This window comes from Psittacula echo (assembly GCF_963264785.1).
Source record: "Psittacula echo genome assembly, chromosome: 7".
Taxonomy (NCBI): Eukaryota; Metazoa; Chordata; class Aves; order Psittaciformes; family Psittacidae; genus Psittacula; species Psittacula echo.
In genome coordinates, this window is record NC_137740.1 from 26,109,512 (window position 1) to 26,129,283 (window position 19,772).

Sequence of the window (19,772 nt, forward strand, 5' to 3'; positions counted from 1 at the left end):
TCCACATTGGCTATTGCTCAAGGCAATGGCCTTTTCAAGGGCTTATTCAGGGTATTTATTGATACTAAGCAGCACAGCTTTTTGCCTTAGGCTGTGAAGCTGTAATTTCAAGTTAGAGCAGCTGTACAGTTTCAACAGTTTTATAGCTGTGATGCCTTTGCAGTTGATGGTGAGTGGAGTTCTTGGCTGCCATGGGGTCCTTGCAGTGAGACTTGCGGGAAAGGTACTCAAACACGACTGAGGCTCTGCAATAACCCTCCTCCTTCACACGATGGATCATACTGTGAGGGGTCTGACACACAGATTCAGGTTTGCAGCAAGAGACGCTGCCCAGGTAAGATGTGTTGGACACAAAGGGAATGATGACAGACTTGTAATTTCCTTTCCCAATTCTATTGAAAATTTTCCAGTTCTGAAAGTGCAGTCCCTAGAAAAATTCCATTCAAGCCTTTAATTTTCACTGGTCCCTGCCACTGTCTTTAACATCCCACTATAGACCTAACATATGGGGTTTCTTCTCCTGTCCTTGTCTCTCTTCCCTTACCCTGTGACTGTGCAAAAGCAGCATATTTAAACCTTGGCAGCTAAATTACAGGTTTCCTAAACATTTATTTTTGATTTTTTTTCTTGATTCTGTTATTCATTTATCCTGTTCTTCCACATTTCAATGAGTCCTTCATGACGGAACAGGTGAATTCACAGTTTTGAAATACAACCTCTGTATTTGGCTGCAGGCATAATAAGAGGGAAATTTCATTAAGTGGAATGTGCAGTAGTTCAGACTAGATCCTTCTGGCTTTGTGCTCCATTTTGCACATGCCAGACCCTGTGCTGAGTCCCTCTATAACTATCAATGCGTAGAAGAGAATACTGACTGCCTTTCTGGGAGTCAAGCAAGTGAGGTTCAATGTTGCACATTTACCCAGCTCCACATGCTGCTGCTTGAGGATGTTATTGCTTTCAGCTAGTTTGTGACTAATTGGCCTGTTCTCAGCCAACAACCTAAGTGCTCACACAGATGTAGCTGTAACAGTTTGCATCACCATGTCTTGGAAAATCAAAGACCCTACTACTCAACTACTTAGACCTGATTTATGAGAGATTATTTAGTAATAGCTCCTACAAAGAGCTGAGCCAGTAAATGAAAGATTGGTTAGAAAGGAGAAGAGTTACATCTTAAGACAGTGCAGCTGCAACCAGAGGAGGGTGCACAGGCGAAAACTGGGGCTTTGGGGTAGCACTCGTCCCAGCCCAGTGTGGTAATTTCAGGTACTACTTTGTATGTGGTTCAACTTGCTTACAGGTATCTAAAAATGGGAAAGTGTCTGAGCTTGAGGACTGAGTGATCCCTGACCATGTTTCTGGTCAGGCTTATAGGTTATTTTAAAGACAGGTCATGCCTTTCTCCAGCTTTACTCCCAGAAATCCTTATGTAGCTGTTTTAGAAAGAGAATCAGTAACATCCTACATCAGTTTTACCCTAATGTAGGACTGATTTACTTTGTCATTTCTAATGTCAGAGACACTAAGTGTACCATGCTATGCCTTTCTCACCAGTGGATGGGAAGTGGGCCACGTGGAGCAGCTGGAGTGCCTGCACTGTGTCCTGTGGAGGAGGAAGCAGGCAGAGAACGCGCCACTGCTCAGACCCAGCCCCACAGTTTGGGGGTCACAAATGTGAAGGAAGTGACATACAAATTGATTTTTGCAACAGTGATCTTTGTCCAAGTAAGTGCTTTGAATTAGGCTGCTTATCCACTCACTGGGTTTGTATATATGCATGAGAGGAACAAAGCCCTCCACAAATCACAAACTCCCACAAAAATTAGGGGTGTCTGAACACAGGCAAGTCATATTAGCTGCCTGGCAAGAGTGAAAGCATCTCTTCATCATTCAGTATGACTGGGGCACTTCAAACTTAACCATTAGGAGGACAAACAGCTACAGGCCATAAGGTCCTGCTAGACTGTCAGATGTCATGCACCTCTCTAAAATGACAGCTGTCCAGTCAGAAAGTATTGCAAAGTGAATTTCTTTGTATCTCACAGTCACATGCAGTGACTCATTTAGTTAATAATATATGCTGCACACTTTCTTACAAACAATGATGTTCTGGAGTTACTCAGAAATTGCTGAATGCTGTACAAGGTAACTTTCTTAGATCTTTAACTGTCTGATTCTTTTTATTTTGGGAAAATACATGAACAAGTTACTCTTCAGTAGCAATATTTTCCTAGCTTGACTTTCTGGTTTTAAGTATCTGTTGTTAAGAGGAAGACAGATAAAATCTAGTATATTTTTACAGTTCATGGAAACTGGGGCCCATGGAGTAGCTGGGGAACTTGCAGTCGAACATGCAATGGAGGCCAGATGAGGCGATACCGGACCTGTGACAATCCTCGCCCTGCCAGTGGTGGAAGGGCATGTGCAGGGGCTGACATGCAGATCCAGAAGTGCAGCACTGACCTGTGCCCCGGTGAGTGCTCAGACTAACAGACATTAAATGCAGCTTTCACTGGAAGACATCAAGGTGTACATAAGTGAGATTTACATATTATGAAAGGAATGTAGAGCATTCTGTAATTATTTATAATTTAATACAAAATAATAATCCACTCTCACTTTTTTCTTTAAATGACTGTCACCTTACAAAGATTTCCTCCTTCATGTGTTAGATTTCCCAAAAATAAGGTAGAATGATGCAAACCAAGAAATAGCATATGAAAATTTCTCCTACATCTAGTAATTCTACTTTTTACAGTAAATACAGTTTATAAGGCTCCCATATAAACTCTCTTAATGTATTCCAGAGCCGGGAAAAATGCTAAGTTCAAATGCTTTAAACAAAATGGCGATCAAAGCAGTAAATTGATTTATTGACAATACATAACTAAGGGGTAATTGATGAACTTACACATTCAGGATCAGTGTCAGCAATACAGAAGATAAACCACAATGCTAGAGGCTTATTAAATGCCTATAAATTTCTAAACATCCTTCTATAACTCTCCCCAAAAGGATTATTATTATATTATTTTTAATTCTGATTTAATAATTTTTAAAACTATTAAATCCCTGATCCACCTGTTGGTTGTTCTGATGTTCTTCAAGTAGCCCGATTCTTGGGTACGTGAGCATCTATATACTTTCACAACCAGGTTCTCCAACCAGGCAGTGGTATCTTGCCACAATGCAGCAGCCCAGATGGATTTACCACAAGCAAATACTACAAAGAACCATGAAATGATAACCCTAGTCCAAGCCCCATGGAGGATGAACATCACCACCGGGATGTTTTAGCATGCTCTGGTCAGACCTGTCATTATCTCAACCCTTTGTGCCCCATGTGGGGTACCAAAAAGATTGTTGTGGTTTAACCCCAGCCTGCAGCTAAGTACTATGCAGCCACTCATTCACTCCTTCCCTACCCCTGGTTGAATCGGAGGAGAATCAGGGAAAAAAAAAGGTAAAACTTGCAGGTTGAGATAACAACAGTTTAATAATTGAAATCAAGTAAAATATATCAATTATAATAATAAAAGGAAATGGAGAGAGGGGAATAAAACTCGATAAAAACAAGTAATGCACATTACAGCTGCTCACCACTCACTGACCGATACCCAGCCCAACCCGAGCAGCAATCACTCCTTTATGGGTAACTCCCCCCTGTTTATATACTGGGCATGACGTGCTGTGGTATGGAATACCCCTTTGGCTAGTTTGGGTCAGGTGTCCTGTCTCTGCTTCCTCCCAGCTTTTTGTGCCTCTCCTCACTGGCACAGCATGAGAGGCTGAAAGTCCTTGATCAGGGCAAGTACTACTGAGCAACAACTGAAATATCAGTGTGCTATCAGCATTGTTCTCAGACTAAAACCAAAAACACAGCACTGCACCAGCTACTAGGAAGAAAATCAACTCTATCCCACCTGAAACCAGGACACTGTTGGGAGAAGTGTTCCTATCCATCCTACACATTATGATGTTTTTGTCATCCTTTGAGCTATTTCTTTAACACATTGATTCAATCAAGGAGTGACACTGAAGCATCACTGATGCAGCCTGAAGCATTTAAAATGACAAGTTGCTTTTTTCATTCTTCATTTATTCAGTGGATGGAAACTGGGGGCAGTGGCAAACATGGAGCCAGTGCTCAGCTTCTTGTGGAGGAGGAGAGCAGACCCGAACACGCCTGTGCAGCAATCCAGCCCCATTAAATCGTGGACGTCCTTGTCCTGGAGACTCCTCCCAGATATCCAGGTGTAATACTCAAGCATGTCCTGGTGAGTTATTTACAGCCTGCATGCAATGAAATATTGTGTGGCACTCCTAATTTGACTGGTACTCTTCTGTGCCAATTTGACTGATTTGATTTCAATTTTTTGGCTTAAATCTCCCCTGCAACTTCAGCAGGAGTATTTTTTTCTTTTTTTTTTTTTGTTAGCTTTTTACATAGCCCTAGAGTATGTTGTTAAACAATTGTTACTTCTCAGAGGTGAGTGCATAAGGTGATTCCTGTGTTACTGTGAATCTACCTCAGACCATATATACGGAGACACTGTTACTTGCAGGTTGTGAGCTTTACTCTTGCAAATAATGTAGTAACATATGCAGAAATATCCTTACTCCTTAAAATGCTGGACAACATTTCTGAATTCTCTCCCTCAAGATATCAGGCAGCAAAGTTTTCACATGGGCATTTTTTTTCCCTTCCTCTCACTCCTCCCCTACACAGGTGGGCCTTCACGTGCCAAAGGCAGCATCATTGGCAATATTAATGATATTGAATTTGGAATTGCTTTCCTGAATGCCACAGTAACAGACAGCCCTAACTCTGAAACTAGGGTAATACAAGCAAAGATCACAAATGTACCTCGGAGCCTTGGTAGGTTTTATTTTACTTTTTATCACTTTTGTTCCTTGAGCCAGGCTAAATTCTGTGCAGTCAGTTTTCACCACTCAATTTCGCTAAGTCTCTCTGAAGAAATGAATCTGAACTTTTTATAGATAAGGAGTAAAAAGGAATCGTCAATATTTGCTTCTAGTACATTAATATTTGTAAAATGATTCCTCTGAATATACCAATACATACTTTTTTTTTCTGGTTTAAATCTTCACGGTTACTCTAGTTTTAGGTCTTCATATTCAACTCCTACTGATGTGGGCTGCTTGATGTTTGGAAAAAAGCTCTAAAATATTATGTCACATTTCTTTCAGGTCCAGCAATGAGAAAGCTCATTTCTATACTCAGCCCAGTTTACTGGACAACAGCGAAAGAAATTGGAGAAGCAATGAATGGGTTTACACTCACTGATGCGGTCTTCAAGAGAGAAACTCAAGTGGAATTTGCGACTGGTTAGTTCTCTGTGATATACCAGCTCAATCTCTTTCCCGTAAGCTTGAGAGATACTGTATTTCCTCAAAAATAGCACGTAACTGTTGCTGAACTTTGAGTCTTGTGCTTACACCAGTGTTTTCCAAATGACATGGCTTTCTGAGGCTTAAATACAGCTTTTAGGGCTCTCATTTGAAATGTAATGTTTTTTATTACTGGCATGGTATGCCTTAAAAAAGTACTAGTATAAAATAACTGGTGGAGGGATCCCAATTCAGATACTGTGTGGCTAACATAACTCTCTGGTTAGAATGGTTTATGAATCAATGTGCTCTTAAAATTCATAGGTGAGATTCTTCGGATGACTCATATTGCCAGGGGTTTGGATTCAGATGGATCTTTGCTGCTGGATGTTGTTGTGAGTGGCCACATGCTGCAGCTCCAGTCAGTAGCTGATGTTAACGTGAAGGTAAAGCTGCTCAAGACACTATCTCCTTCTCTCATCGATACATTTCCTCCCTCTTCTATATTAAAGCAGTAGACATTGTTTTAGTCTTGAAAGCTGTTGTATTGCATTGTAACTTGTTTTGTGTCTGGTTTAACTGACAGATGTTAACATTGCCTTTGAAAACAAGTTATCATCAGGAAGGTAGTATTGATAGATGTTAGAAGGTAGTATTGAGAAGTGTCTTTGGGGCTCGTTACCACAGGCAGGCATGTCAGGTGTTGCTTTTGACAGAGCTATAAAGGTGCATCTTAAACCTCTCTGACTTTCTGGCTTCCCCAAGGAGGACACCACCTCTTTTATACCATGGCACCTCAGTATAAAAGGTGCTGATAATTAGTCTACAGATACAGTTATGCATGTGGTGGTAGACAAACATTCCTGTGGCTGATAAAGTTGCAAAGACAGGGATTAATAGATTCTGATTCAGATTACATCATAAGGTATTTTATGTTTCTTATCATGCACGTTGCTATGATGCTGATAATGATGTGCTTCTTTCTCTGCTATAACATCAAACCTTTGTCTTGTGGAGATACCTATTTTGGCAAACAGTCCTATTATGCAATCCATCTGAAATATTTTACAGAATTTGATTTTCAAAGAATGACACTTCTCTATTAACTTTTCTCAGGATTGATTAGAGGGCAGTTTGCATGATCGTATAGCAAAAGGTTATAAACCTGCTACTGAATTGCTCTGCCTGTTTTTTCCAGGAGATATTCTCTACTGCTCATAGTAAGATAGTTTCTATCACTGACCTTGTACTCCTGATAGAAAGATGGAGTTCAAAGGAACTATTTTTGGTGTAGTGTAAGACATGAAAAATATTTTGTTTATACCAATATGTGGTATAAAAGTTTTGGTTTAAAATCAGGTTCTTGATAATTGGATTTACTGTAAAAGAAAGAACATTCTTTGAAGTTGTCTCTGTAAAGGTGATAATCAGTCAGTGATAGGTAACCAGTGAAAATGTTTTAATATATTAATCCCACAGTATAATACATATACATTAAATTCTTGATATTTGGTACACTGCAATATGTAGCATGTCCAATATTTATATTTTTTCCAGTGGCAGAATTTTCTCTTATTGTTTAGTTAGCACATTGTCAGCATCTGACTTAGAATATGAAAAAAATATTTAGATCTCAAAAGATTGTTACTGAACAGTAAGATCATTTTCAGGGGTTTTTTTTTTTGAAATGCTATGCTGTGGCCTCCATCATCAGGAAGCTCAGTACCACAGCCTGTTTCTTATTCAAAGAAATATACCAGATACTGTTAAGATTCAACAGTTAAAAGTAAAGTAGGTATGTGTTGTGTGAAATACACTTTGTTCAGCTGTTAAGACCCTTTCTCAAAATACATCTCATATCATTTTAAAATGCAAAGACCGCAGTGATATTGGATATACTCAGCGCCTGAAGCCTAAATTTTGCTGTTTCAGGATTATACAGAAGACTATATTCAAACTGGGCCTGGGCAACTGTATGCCCATTCTACTCGTCTCTTCTCTGTAGATGGAGTTAGTGTTCCCTATACATGGAATCACACTATCACATATGATCACACTAAAGGAAAGATGCCTTTCTTGGTGGAAACTCTCTATGCTTCCTCTATTACAACAGAGTACAACCCACTGGAAGAAACAGTGGCTTTTAAAATCCACGCTTCCATTGCAAAAGGTATTGTTCTAATCTTTCACAGAAAGAAAACAATGGAAAAATAATATCCTGTCTTTGCAGATTCCATTACCTATATGCTCAAAAGTTGCTATGGCTTTGAAAGAGGAAATTCTGTGAAACTTGGGTGACTTCATTGTAGATCCTGGGATCTACATGTCTTGTTATATATACAAGACATGTATATATGAGTATATTATATGAGACATGTATATATGAGTATATTATATATATAATATACTCATAGATTAATACGTAAAAGCTATTGCAGTTCGCACTTACTTTGTCTGTAGTTCTCATTGATGAGGTATATCTGCTTTTGTTGACACAGCTAATAGCATCACCAGTAGCTTCAGACATTCAACCTAAAATATTTTCCCATTTCTTTGCATGTACCTTTCATTCTGTTAAAGAAGAAAATTCAAAAATCAGCACAAAAATGGGTAAAATGTCCTAAGTCATTTCTCAGATTGAATTTCTCTGGATTATTTGTTATATACAGAAAACACGATACTGAGCTTCAGCTTGAAAAATTTACTGGTACTTTATGGATATTTTTTTTTTTATGTGAAGCAAAAAGGAATAGTCTTTATTCTTTTAATAATGAAAACTTTATAGAGGAACTTTGGAGGATGTACCAGGCTTGGATGAAACATCCTGTCACTCTAAGGCACACCCACACATGCACTTGTTTAAGGTTTTTCAAAACCCATGTATTACAGACTTTCAATGCCCAGAAAGAACACTCACTAATAAATCTTCTATAAATAGGTGGGCTGCAATTCTCAATGTTAAAGTGTTGGGGGATTTTTAAAGTAATAAATTGGCCATATTTTCATCCACAAATAACATGTGCTTTCTTTGCTATACAGGAGATCGTAGCAACCAGTGCCCTGCTGGGTTTGATTTTGACTCAACTGGGCCCTACTGTTCAGGTAATGACATGACAAAGGTAGTGTGTAATCACAGATTCACAGAATGATCTGGACTGGAAGGGACCTTTAAAGATCATCCAGTTCTAGTCCCCCTGCCATGGCCAGGGATGCCTTCTGTTAGACTAGGTTGTTCAAAGTCTCTTCTGACCTGAGCTTGAACGCTTCTAATGATGAGGCACCCACAGGTTCTCTGGGCAATATGTTCCAGTGTTTTGTCATCCTCATCATAAAAAAAAATTATTCTGTATTTCCAATCTAAATCTACCCTCTTTTACCTATCTGTTCTGTTGAAGAGACTCTCTGAAAAAGATTGTACCAGACTTTCATTTGTCACAGTAGTGTCCTGGGTTCAGCAGCAGCAGTCAGTTTTTCTCCTTCTTAGTAGCTGGTGCAGTGCTGTGGTTTTGACTTTCGGCCTGGGAATAATACTGATAAAGCCGATGTTTTCAGTTACTGGTCAGAATGTTTACCCTGACCAAGGACTTTGTGAGTCTCATGCTCTGCCAGGGAGGAGGAGAAGCCGGGAGGAAGCAGGGACAGGACACCTGACCCAAACTAGCCAAAGAGGTATTCCATACCACAGCACGTCATGCCGGGGGATGTAACTGGGAGCTACCCGGAAGGGCACGTCCTCTTTTCTGTCGGGCTCTTTTCCGGCGGGTGGTATCGTATTATCTTCCCTTGTTATTTCCCTTATCATTATTATTATTGGTGGTAGCAGTAGTGATTTGTGTTATACCTTAGTTACTGGACTGTTCTTATCTCAACCCGTGGGAGTTACATTCTTTCGATTGTCCTCCCCATCCCTCAGGGATTACTACGACAAGTAGTAATCCAGTCCTGCAGAGCTAAAGCAAGATTCCAGCAAGCTTAGTTAGTGTAGATTTGGTAACTGTAAAAACGAGAGTGGAGAATGCACTGCTGAACCATTTCTATGAAGCTGACCTATTGCTATATCTAGCTTTGCCCTGTGGGCTTTACCAGATATATAACCCTTAGAAAGGTTTGTAAAGTCTTGTGAAGTCTCACTGGTTTTCCTTGTTCCAGATGAAGATGAATGTGCTGTGAGAAATCCTTGTTCCCATACCTGTCATAATACCATGGGTTCTTACTACTGCTCCTGTCCAAAAGGCCTCACTATCTCTGCAGATGGTAGAACATGTCAGGGTAAGATAAGCATTGCTGTGGACAGGCTGGATGCAGAAAGCCCCATGGCACTTAAGCTGCTAGGGAAATGTTGTTTTTGGGCTGGGCCATTTTCTTATTGTAAAAATATAATCTATTGGTGGTATTCTAATTACTTAATATATGAATATATTTGCAATCAAGTATTTCATAGCTGATCATGCTCAAGACCCTGCTTTGTGTTTCATTTTGACATTGTGAGGTTTACAGCTTGTTTTTAATTATAGATATTGATGAGTGTGCGTTAGGTGGACATACCTGCCATGCTGGTCAGGACTGTGAAAACATCCTTGGCTCATACCACTGTGTGGTGAGATGTGGGAACGGCTTTAGGAGGACAGCTGATGGATTTAGTTGTCAAGGTATGGATTGGTCCTTGGTTGTTAGCTTTCATAAGCTGATAATGCTGACTTTCATAGGAGTGAAAGTAACTTTTTAAAAGATGCACCTCCAAATACAGTGTCTTTGAATCGTCATTATGAAGATTGTGATGTGTCGTTTTGGGGGTTTTTTTGGTAGTTGTTTTGTTTTGTTTTGTTTTGTTGGGTATGGTTTTGGTTTTTTTAAGGCCTTTGCTTTGTCCATCTTTAGAAATAAATTTAGAATCCTATCAGGGAATAACCTAACATTCTTGCTTTTGTGTTCCATGTGGATTTTCTTTTACAAAGAAGTGAGAAGTGAACACTTCTGAACGTACCTCAATAGCGTAATACAAATCAAATCAGAGTCCAGAATATTGACTCAACCAAAATACTGTTCAGGTAACTGATGACAAGGCAATTCACAGCTATGGTATCAAGGATTTGTATTGTTCAACAGATGTTAATGAGTGTCAAGAGTCCAACTCCTGTCACCAGCGTTGCTTCAATACTATAGGAAGTTTCCACTGTGGTTGTGATCCGGGATACCAGCTGAAGGGCAGAAAATGCATGGGTATGAATGAATTTTTGAATGTTCATTCCTTCTTTAAAATGACCATAGTTCAACATTTGTTTATTGCTGTATTTGTTGTTGGAAACCATTATAAAAGAAAATCCTACTGTGGATGATAGTATGTATTCTGAATTTGTTTGTAAAGCAATACTAAAAGCTAGGGGAAGTCGGAACTGGGCTGACTGATAAATATGAATGAAATAAATTCAAATTCATGTACATAAATGACTGAGTTAATTTCCATTCTTGCCTTTTTTTCTTTAAATAAGATGTAAATGAGTGCAGGCAGAATGTATGCAGGCCTGATCAGCTTTGCAAAAACACCCGTGGTGGCTATAAGTGCATTGATCTGTGTCCCAGTGGAATGACCAAAGCAGAAAATGGAACTTGCATTGGTGAGTAAAGTGCTAATGTCCTGTATAATGATGGTAAATATAGGTACAACAATGATGTTTGGGGTTTTTTTTAATAATCTTGGAAATAGTCTGGCTCCAGTTATTAAGACCTGCACATATTAAAGGCATCAACTTCTTTTCATTTATGGGAACATATGTATTTAACCTTTTCGTAATTGTTGTTAAAAGAATAGAAGTATTCTTGCCCCTTCCAGTTCTCCATTGTTTTTATGAAAGAACAGTAAGGCTTTTTTTCCTCAGCATCTTTTCTGCATTGTCACCTTGAATTCTACAAATCATTCATTGACTTGTAATGTTTTGTTCCATGTGTGAATGCTTCTTTAGAGTTTGTCTCAGTGGCTCTGAATCAAGATCACAGATCCTTGCTGCTTATCAGGGGTGCTTTTAAACACAACCAATGTTATATATACTACCAAATCTTTTTTTGTAGTGGGATGTGACAAGAAGAGGGATTATGTCTCGTTGCAGAGTAGCTGATCACATTGGAAACCTCAATGAAAAGTTTTAACAGAAAAAGTGTGTGTAAATACAACAGGGTTGAAAAATTTATATATGTACCTGCTCAAAATCTGCTTACGAATCACAAATTGTGATTCATAACACACTGTTATAAAGTAATGTCTAGTCATGGCATCAGGTAAGAGAAGTGTGTGTTCAGAGGCCACATCTATCTAGAGGGCCAAATTCACTAGTGCTTAACTGCATTCCTTCTGCATCAAGAACTTTAAAGCTGTACGGAATTTCAAGAAAAATCTGACTCCCTTGCCTTGTTGCTTGCAGACGTTGATGAATGCCAGGATGGAACCCACCAGTGCCGCTATAACCAGATTTGTGAGAACACACGAGGAAGTTACCGTTGTGTGTGTCCTAGAGGATATCGGTCCCAGGGAGTTGGAAGACCTTGTGTGGGTAAGCTATCCAGTCACATTAGTATCATGCGGCTACTTTGGGCTGGGCTTTCTGTTGGAGCATATCCAACAATGTTATCAAGACTATGATATATAGACAAATTTGTTCTGAAGTTCAAAATTACCTATCTAAAACAAAGCATCCCATTCAAAACAAATAGTCAAAACTAAAAGATTCCAAACAGAGATTTTTAGAGATCCATACTGTGAAAACAAATCATACAAGGATCTTGGAGCGCTGGTGGGTGAATGTGACAAGCTACCATTCCACAGGAGGCTTCATTTATAAAAATCAGGTCAGATGTGTTAGTTGATGGGACAGTGAAATGTGCCTGGCTGTATACCCTGGAATGTACTGATTCACACCTGAAGGCAGTCAAGCAGGGAGTGATATGTATTCCCTTAAAGGAGAACACCCAAAGGAAGTGTGTTGCAAGAGGCACGATACACACCCACCAGCTAGAATTGCAAATGGTGTTCCCCATATGGGTTAGGTAGAAGAAGCTAATACCTATTTATCATCCAACACTCCCCTTTCAGGTTTGGGTGGATCATAGTAGGGAAGGAGTATTCCTGTCAGTCACAGGCATCCTGACTATGTAGTCACTCTCCTATGCTATCTATGTAGAAAATTCTGGCATAAAAACGTATAGAGCTTTCTCCCATGCACAGAGCCTTAGCATTTGAAGGATACTCTCATAGCTCTAATGTGGATAGTAGGACAGTGTAATGTACAGTGTTAGTGCAAGCGCCTAAAACACATCCCCTGGTATTTAACAGCTCTCAGGATGGCACTAGGATCATATAGATTCACCCCTTCCATATTTATGTAGAATATTTAAAATATAATAGCTGATCCACCTTGATAATGATTTATGAATGTCAGTGTATGACACTAAGTGAAGTTTGTTTCAGTTGCTCTCATGTATCATATCAGAGAAGCATTCCTTCATGATGACTTCTTCAAGATTAGCTTTCCTAAGAGATAAAGAGCTGCTTTGGAGAACAGGGCTTTTCCTTTTAAACAGCTGAAGATTTTGGACTACCACAAGCCAGGAATTTATTTTGGGGTTGTTTTTTTTTTTGTTTGTTTGTTTAAATTAAAGAGACTAAATTGCAGTAAGGAACTGCTTGGTGTAGACGAAGACCTTACTTCCACCAGCTGCCTCTCTTTTAAAATAAAATCAATCCAGCCTCCTTAACACATTAAAACCATCTGAATTTCTGACAGTAAGAAGCTAGATAAAGCCTAGGGCTACAGATTTGCACAAAACACTAGCTGCTCTCCTAAAGCTGTCTTCTGACCAAGGGCTATTGAAAGCTCCCTCTTAAAGTGTGAACTTTACACACCTTTGAATTTCTATCTGCTTAAAAACATATTTAAAATATAGATTCAAAGGTATCAGTTCACATGCATTAATCAAATTCAGGTTTTATTGTTAATGTTTCCAGTGAGCATAGGGAAGATTTGAAAAGTAAGTAGGACCCCAGACTGAAGCAGAAGTATTGAACCTCTGCCACTTTTACCCTGGGTAAAGTCCTTTGTGTCTTATGCCCATCCAACAGACAGGGAATTATTACACTCATTTCTCATCACAACATACATAGATATATGCATGCCCACTTAACTGAATAACAATATTTCTGTGAATTATATTAGATCTCAATAATCATATTTTTTTCATTGTACAAAAGTTGTCTCCAAACTTTCACAGCTAATGACCAATAAGAACATCAAATGTTAGAACACAACTGACTTCCTTCCCCTGCAACCTTGTGACACACCCTCGAGACCTAATTTTTCCCCTAATGCATAGTACAATAATGGTATCAGATCTTATTGAGCTTCCCTCTGTGCCAGTTTGAATGCTGTACTTCTCAAGAATGCTTCATATTAAGTATCCTCCTTTAGAGGAAGGGCCCAACAGCATCTCCCACCCATCCGTGGAGCATTTAAGAAGAACAAAAATTACTAAAGTAGCAGTGAACGGCATAAGCTGAAATGATGAACAGAGGGGGTCCTAAGGGCACCTTAATTTCTGAGAGCATCTTTTCTGGCAACCAGCAGGGACCACAGCCCTGCTTCTGCAAAAGGAGGAGAACAGACTTAGGGTCCCCATTTTATAACCACATCTTACATTCAGTAACACTTGAGGCACAACCTTCAGCAGAGCTCTTGTCCTGTGTAAGCAACGTCTTATGTCACAAGAAGCCTTACAGGAAGAAAAAAGGTATATTACTGTTCTGGCTAGAGAAGCCAGCCTACTTGGCATTGTGTTTGCCATATTTTACTGTCTTCAAGTTCTGACTTCTATGTCTTCAGTTTGTTCCACAGACTGAGATAAATATATATGTATATATATACATATAGTTATGTGTTTTTTGTTTGTTTTTTCTCCTTTCCACATGGTTTGTTGCTCTGGATCATGTCACATGAGCAGACATTAATGAATGTGAACAAGTGCCTAAGCCCTGTGCATTTCAATGCACCAACACCCCCGGCAGCTTCAAGTGTATCTGTCCACCTGGACAACATTTATTAGGTGATGGGAAATCTTGCGCTGGATTGGAGAGATTGCCAAATTATGGTGCCTATTATAATAGCTATAACTATGCTCAATTCTCCCCTGTGAGAGACAACTATCAACCTCAACAATATTACAGGCACTCCTCAAATCTCTACAGCTCCTTCTCAGAGTATAGAAACAGCAGAATACCTTTCTCCAGGACTAGAAGGAACATTAGAGAAACTTGTCCTGAAGGCTATGAGGCAAGAAATAACAGATGTGTAGGTAAATGTCAGTCATATCTATGCAATTGTCTTGTTTTGGTCCTTACTGTTAGGTTACTGTTTAATATATACAAGGGGCTGATGGTTTGTGGTGCTGTGTTGGGGTTTTTTTTCCAATTACCCTGATAAATATTTAGAGTTCTGCATGTTCTTGTCTCCTGAGCACGTAGCAAAACTGTTTTCAAACCTCCTCTTTCGTAACTTCTTATTTTAATTGTGCTGCTTATTGTGTGTTTGCAAATTATCCCCCTCTGCTATTCTCTTTCTTCTGATTATGGTAGGTCAACTTTGTGAACTTTCTCACGCTTTAAAAAACACCATCACACCCAGTCTAGTCCTGGGGATGTTGCTTATATCAGACTCCTGCTGATGGTAATAGTAATTAGGTTTCAAAAGGTTTTGAATAAACCTTTAGAACTGAACATACGAGGGCCAATGCGCAGTGCTACAATATGTTTAGTCACTGCAATACAGGTGATATAAGCAGAGATTGTAAGTGATCTGTAGTTATGATAGCAGATGAGAGTGGAGAGACTGATTATAAATAAACAAATAAGGGATTTGTCATAAGTTGTGACAATGACTGCACTGCCCTTTCTTTTTCCCTGATGAGGAGAGCAGGGCAATTGTGGTAACTGGCAAGCTCTGCCCCAGGTTTTTGGGAGATAATGAAAAATTAATTAATTTTCCTAAATATGCTCCTCTTAAGCCAGACTTTGCCAACTTCACTCATATTTTGAGTATTTTAAGAAAAAAACCAAACATTCCTTCATTTATTGTGACAATCCTGCTGCATTCAGGTCTAACAGTGCCACAGGCTAGGCCTTATTACAGCTTGTCCCAGTGCATTTTACATAGTACTATATAGTACATATGTACATACATATAGTATGTAGCTATGTACTTCACCCTAGCGTATATACTACTTCATAGGAGACACAATACCCTTCCAGGATAAATAGTGATCTACAGCTAGATTCTAGCAACTAAAATTATTGCTAGGTTACATACCAATATGTATTATATAATGTTGGAAAATGTGAGTGTAATTTTATTAATTATGGATAGGCAGACATTAAACCTTATATTTACATTATAAATACATTTCAGTAGTTGTATATATGCAGTTTGCTATAGGTATAGCAGTTTAATTGAAAGACCTAGTAATATAGCTACCACTATTAATTAAAGGGTTAAGCTAAAAATCAATCATCTTCACTCCAGCTTCCAGTTTGAATTAGTTAATATTCTTGTACTTCCATTTTATTGGAATAAACACCTAAATTTCAAAAATCACCGATTAATATGGAAAATGCACAAGAGTGAGGCTTTATAAAAAGAAAGTTCTTTCAACAGACAACTGTTAGGATTTGATAACAGCATACCATAAATTTCTAGTCACATCTGTTCCTTTTCTGTGTTTGCATTTTTATCTAATGCAACCCCTGTAAATCAGACAAAGAGAGGGGAAGGAACCTTCCTTCCACTATTTTAATCATGCAAGTCTTGCTGCTTGCCTGAGATTAACTTTAGTAAGGTCTCTATTGCTGTCCTGAATTAGGCAGATGTTTCAAAAGATTATAATTATATATGATCTGTGTCTAAATCACACTACTCTGCTTTGAAAATTTTACATAAAGTGGTCTGGTACTTCTGTATCTGAGAGGGGAATTAAAAAAAAATAATTAAATTTAAAAGCATTTAATGGTAGTATTCCCAAATACTGAGCTTAATTCAGCCCTGTGGCATGGGGAAGATCAGTTTGGAAGGGAAAGAGCTTTGCCTGAGGAGGGATTAACTGTAAGAACAACTCTCCCACTGTCAAGGCTTCCTCTGTTGAGATAACTAATCTGGATGTTTCCTAAGCATATTGCTTAAAACATTATTACCAGGCACCACAGCTTGCTTTCTGGGGCAAGACTGTATTTATATAACCTTGTTGATGTATATAGATTACACATCCTCCTTTCTCCCCAGAACTCTGTATCACAACTGGTCTCTTCAGCTAGAGTATGTATTATGGTATGGCTGCTATTAAAAGAGGTGATGACCCCTCAAGGCTGACTTTAATTATTAAAAAGTTACAAGGAGTGGCACAGGTAAGGTGCGAAAGGACTTGCTAGTCTTAGATGTTCAACCCCATCAGAAAAGAAGGTCCAGACAACTTCCACCAACTCTGTGCATATGCTTGTGCCTAAGTAAGAGGAAAAAAAAAACCTCTGTTCGATACCAGGTTCAAATAATCCTGATGTGTGCATGTTCGTGTTTCTTTCCACAGACATTGATGAATGTGAAACCAGACATACATGTCAGCATGAATGCAGAAACACCCTGGGAAGTTATCAGTGCACTTGTCCATCTGGTTATCGCCTTATGCCCAATGGCAAAACCTGCCAAGGTACAGAGGTCCCTTTGAGTGATCAGAAACGTATTCAGAATTTCAAGTTTCAGAAATGTTTATATTTCACATCTTAATGTTTAGTAAAACAAAGCAAATTATACAATAGCAGCTTCTCATTCTCTGAGGTTCTCAGGTGACCTTACATTACACATCTAATTCCAAGCAAGTAGATAACAGCTTCAGGGTCAAACCCAGTATAATCCTTAACCTGTCTCTGTCAAAAAAGGGTACTGTGGGTACTGTCAGATTTTCTGTTCCCTCCCCCCCCACCAAAAAAAAACCAAACAAACACCAAAAATCCCCTGACCTAATCAGCTCTATTGACAAGACAGCTCTATTAACAAGACAGCTCTATTAACAACTACAGTTTATGTTGGATCAAGACTGAAGGGCAGCTCTTGCACAATATGCCATCCAGCACAGTAATAAAATGCCAACAATAATAAATGAATAAATGTGCAGTACTGGAACTAGCAGCTCCAGTGTCTCAGACAGCAAGATGGGATTCTGAAAGATTTCACTGTGCGTAGAGGTACACTCTGTAGTCTGCTGAGCCTTTACTCAGCTAGTTTTTAACCCTTCAATTCTTCTACCAGCAACTTACCATTTGCATGGTTTTTTACATTCAGATATTGATGAGTGCCTTGAACAGAACATTAATTGTGGATCAAATCAGATGTGTTTCAACATGAGAGGAAGCTACCAGTGTATAGACACACCTTGTCCACCAAACTACCAGCGAGAGCCTCTTTCTGGGTACGTTTTATTTTCACCTACTTTTCACTTACCCCAAGCTCAAATCCTTAATCTGTATTCACTAAACAAGAAATTTTGACACCAATAAAGCTCATACTAGCAAAAGGTAAAGCATTGACATTCAAGACAAGCAGCAATATCCATGTTTCCCCTCAGCACAACCAGAAAGCAGTGGGTGCAGGTGAGCTGGCTGGTTCTCAGTATCCCTGCAGCATTACTCTGTTAGTTCAAAAGGAAATGGCACCAGAATGTTCTTTCACTATAGGAACCCCAGCAGGCAGCACACCACAATTCTTCCTGCTGATTTGGTGTCATTCAGTTGTCACTTATAGACTATACACACAGACTATAGGGCTGCCTTTGCATCTGAGGTGACTTCTCTAACAGCCTAACATGTTTCAAAGCATTTAACATATTCTTTTAGTCACGAAAATAATGCTGTCATTCATGGTAAATTTTCCTGGGTTTAAGTTATTCTGTTTCCCTGTTTTTTCCCTGATAAAACATTAATTTCTTGTAATCTTTTAATATACTCAAGGAAATAGCTTGCTTCAGTCAGAAACCATCTTTTGTGATCAAACTCAACTGGAATGACATGTTGAAATGAGTGATGTTCATTGAACTCTGTTAGCACTGACAAGCAGAGCTAGCAAAGATCTTCTAGTTTGACTTTTGATTAATAGAAGCTCTTCTTCATACCAAATTCTTTATTTTATGATCTAATGCACAAACACCTCAGATGGAGCTGCCTGGTACGTTTTAAACCAACCTTTCCAACTCTCATGTTTAAGACCAAGGTCACAGAAACATAGCACCACTGACTTCAATAACAAATATTGTATCTGCATCTTTATATTGCCTTTTGGCACTTTCTGAGATGATTCTGTTGAGGTGAAAATGGGACATTAAACTAGGCTGAGACTTTAAAGGAACAATGGATAAAGAGTGCATGAGCATATTATTTTTATACAGAAGTTTTAATCTGCATACTGCCACAGGGTAAACAGGGGAAGATTTTTCTCCTTTAAGACCTCTTGCAGTACTTACAATATTGTGCCTTCTTCCTGAACTAAAGTGCTCTGCTTATTCTTAGGTTCTGTCTCAAAAATTGCCCAGCCAACGACTTGGAGTGTGATCCGAGTACCTACGCCTTGGAATACAAACTCCTTTCACTCCCCTTTGGCATAGCTGCTGGCCAGGATTTAATCCGGCTGGTTGCCTATACTCATGATCAAGTCATGCACCCAAGGACAACTTTCTTAATGGCAGATGAGGACCCAGCAATCCCATTTGCCCTGAGAGATGAGAACTTGAAAGGAGTAGTGTTCACCACCCGACCACTGCGAGAGCCAAAGACTTACCGCATGGGAGTCAGAGCTTTATCCTACAGTGTTGATGGAAATATTGAGTATCGGACAACTTTCATTGTTTATATAGCTGTGTCAGCCTACCCCTATTAAACACCCAAACTACTTGACAGTAATCACACTATTTTAACCACATTTGTAAATGCTGGTGGGTATTACCACTTCCAGACTGACTCTAGTGCCTGCCAAACAGTTGTGAACCATGTAACTCGAAAGTGGTGCTATTCTCTTTTCCTTCTCTGAGGCTGCCTATCCAGTCCCATTATTCCAAATCGAGAGGAAAATCCATGGCTTTGAGGACCTGTTACTGCTTTCTTTATTTATTACACTGGAGTAGTCATTTTCCACACTTTTTCTGAAAACCAGCAGAAAACTGAAAGTATGAGCTGAAGTACGAGGTCAAAACAGTAAGCAAAGAGCAGCCTCTGTTGAAAGAAACTAAAGAAAAGCCTAACCAGAGGAAAAAAAATCAAGTGGTCTACCTATTTTAAAGATTGCTGAGTGTTTTACAGTTTAATCTCTATTAGATTTTTTTTTCTTATCAAATACCTGATAGAA

The 19,772-nt window shown here is 39.0% G+C and overlaps 1 protein-coding gene across 1 annotated transcript in view; it reads left to right on the plus strand.

The window, feature by feature from the left end:
* HMCN1 (hemicentin 1) overlaps positions 1-19,307 on the plus strand; it is a gene marked incomplete at both ends in the record, with an annotated part of 192,319 nt that extends 173,012 nt beyond the window's left edge. The window contains 18 exons of the mRNA XM_080622289.1: positions 164-334; positions 1,558-1,728; positions 2,306-2,476; positions 4,110-4,280; positions 4,733-4,882; positions 5,215-5,352; positions 5,680-5,801; positions 7,288-7,525; positions 8,395-8,457; positions 9,505-9,624; positions 9,870-10,004; positions 10,462-10,575; positions 10,845-10,970; positions 11,772-11,900; positions 14,341-14,691; positions 16,969-17,088; positions 17,721-17,847; positions 18,941-19,307. Of these exons, the coding sequence (XP_080478415.1) occupies positions 164-334; positions 1,558-1,728; positions 2,306-2,476; positions 4,110-4,280; positions 4,733-4,882; positions 5,215-5,352; positions 5,680-5,801; positions 7,288-7,525; positions 8,395-8,457; positions 9,505-9,624; positions 9,870-10,004; positions 10,462-10,575; positions 10,845-10,970; positions 11,772-11,900; positions 14,341-14,691; positions 16,969-17,088; positions 17,721-17,847; positions 18,941-19,307 (2,984 nt within the window). The remainder of the gene's footprint in view (positions 1-163; positions 335-1,557; positions 1,729-2,305; positions 2,477-4,109; positions 4,281-4,732; positions 4,883-5,214; positions 5,353-5,679; positions 5,802-7,287; positions 7,526-8,394; positions 8,458-9,504; positions 9,625-9,869; positions 10,005-10,461; positions 10,576-10,844; positions 10,971-11,771; positions 11,901-14,340; positions 14,692-16,968; positions 17,089-17,720; positions 17,848-18,940) is intronic.
* Between the last annotated feature and the right edge of the window lie 465 nt (positions 19,308-19,772).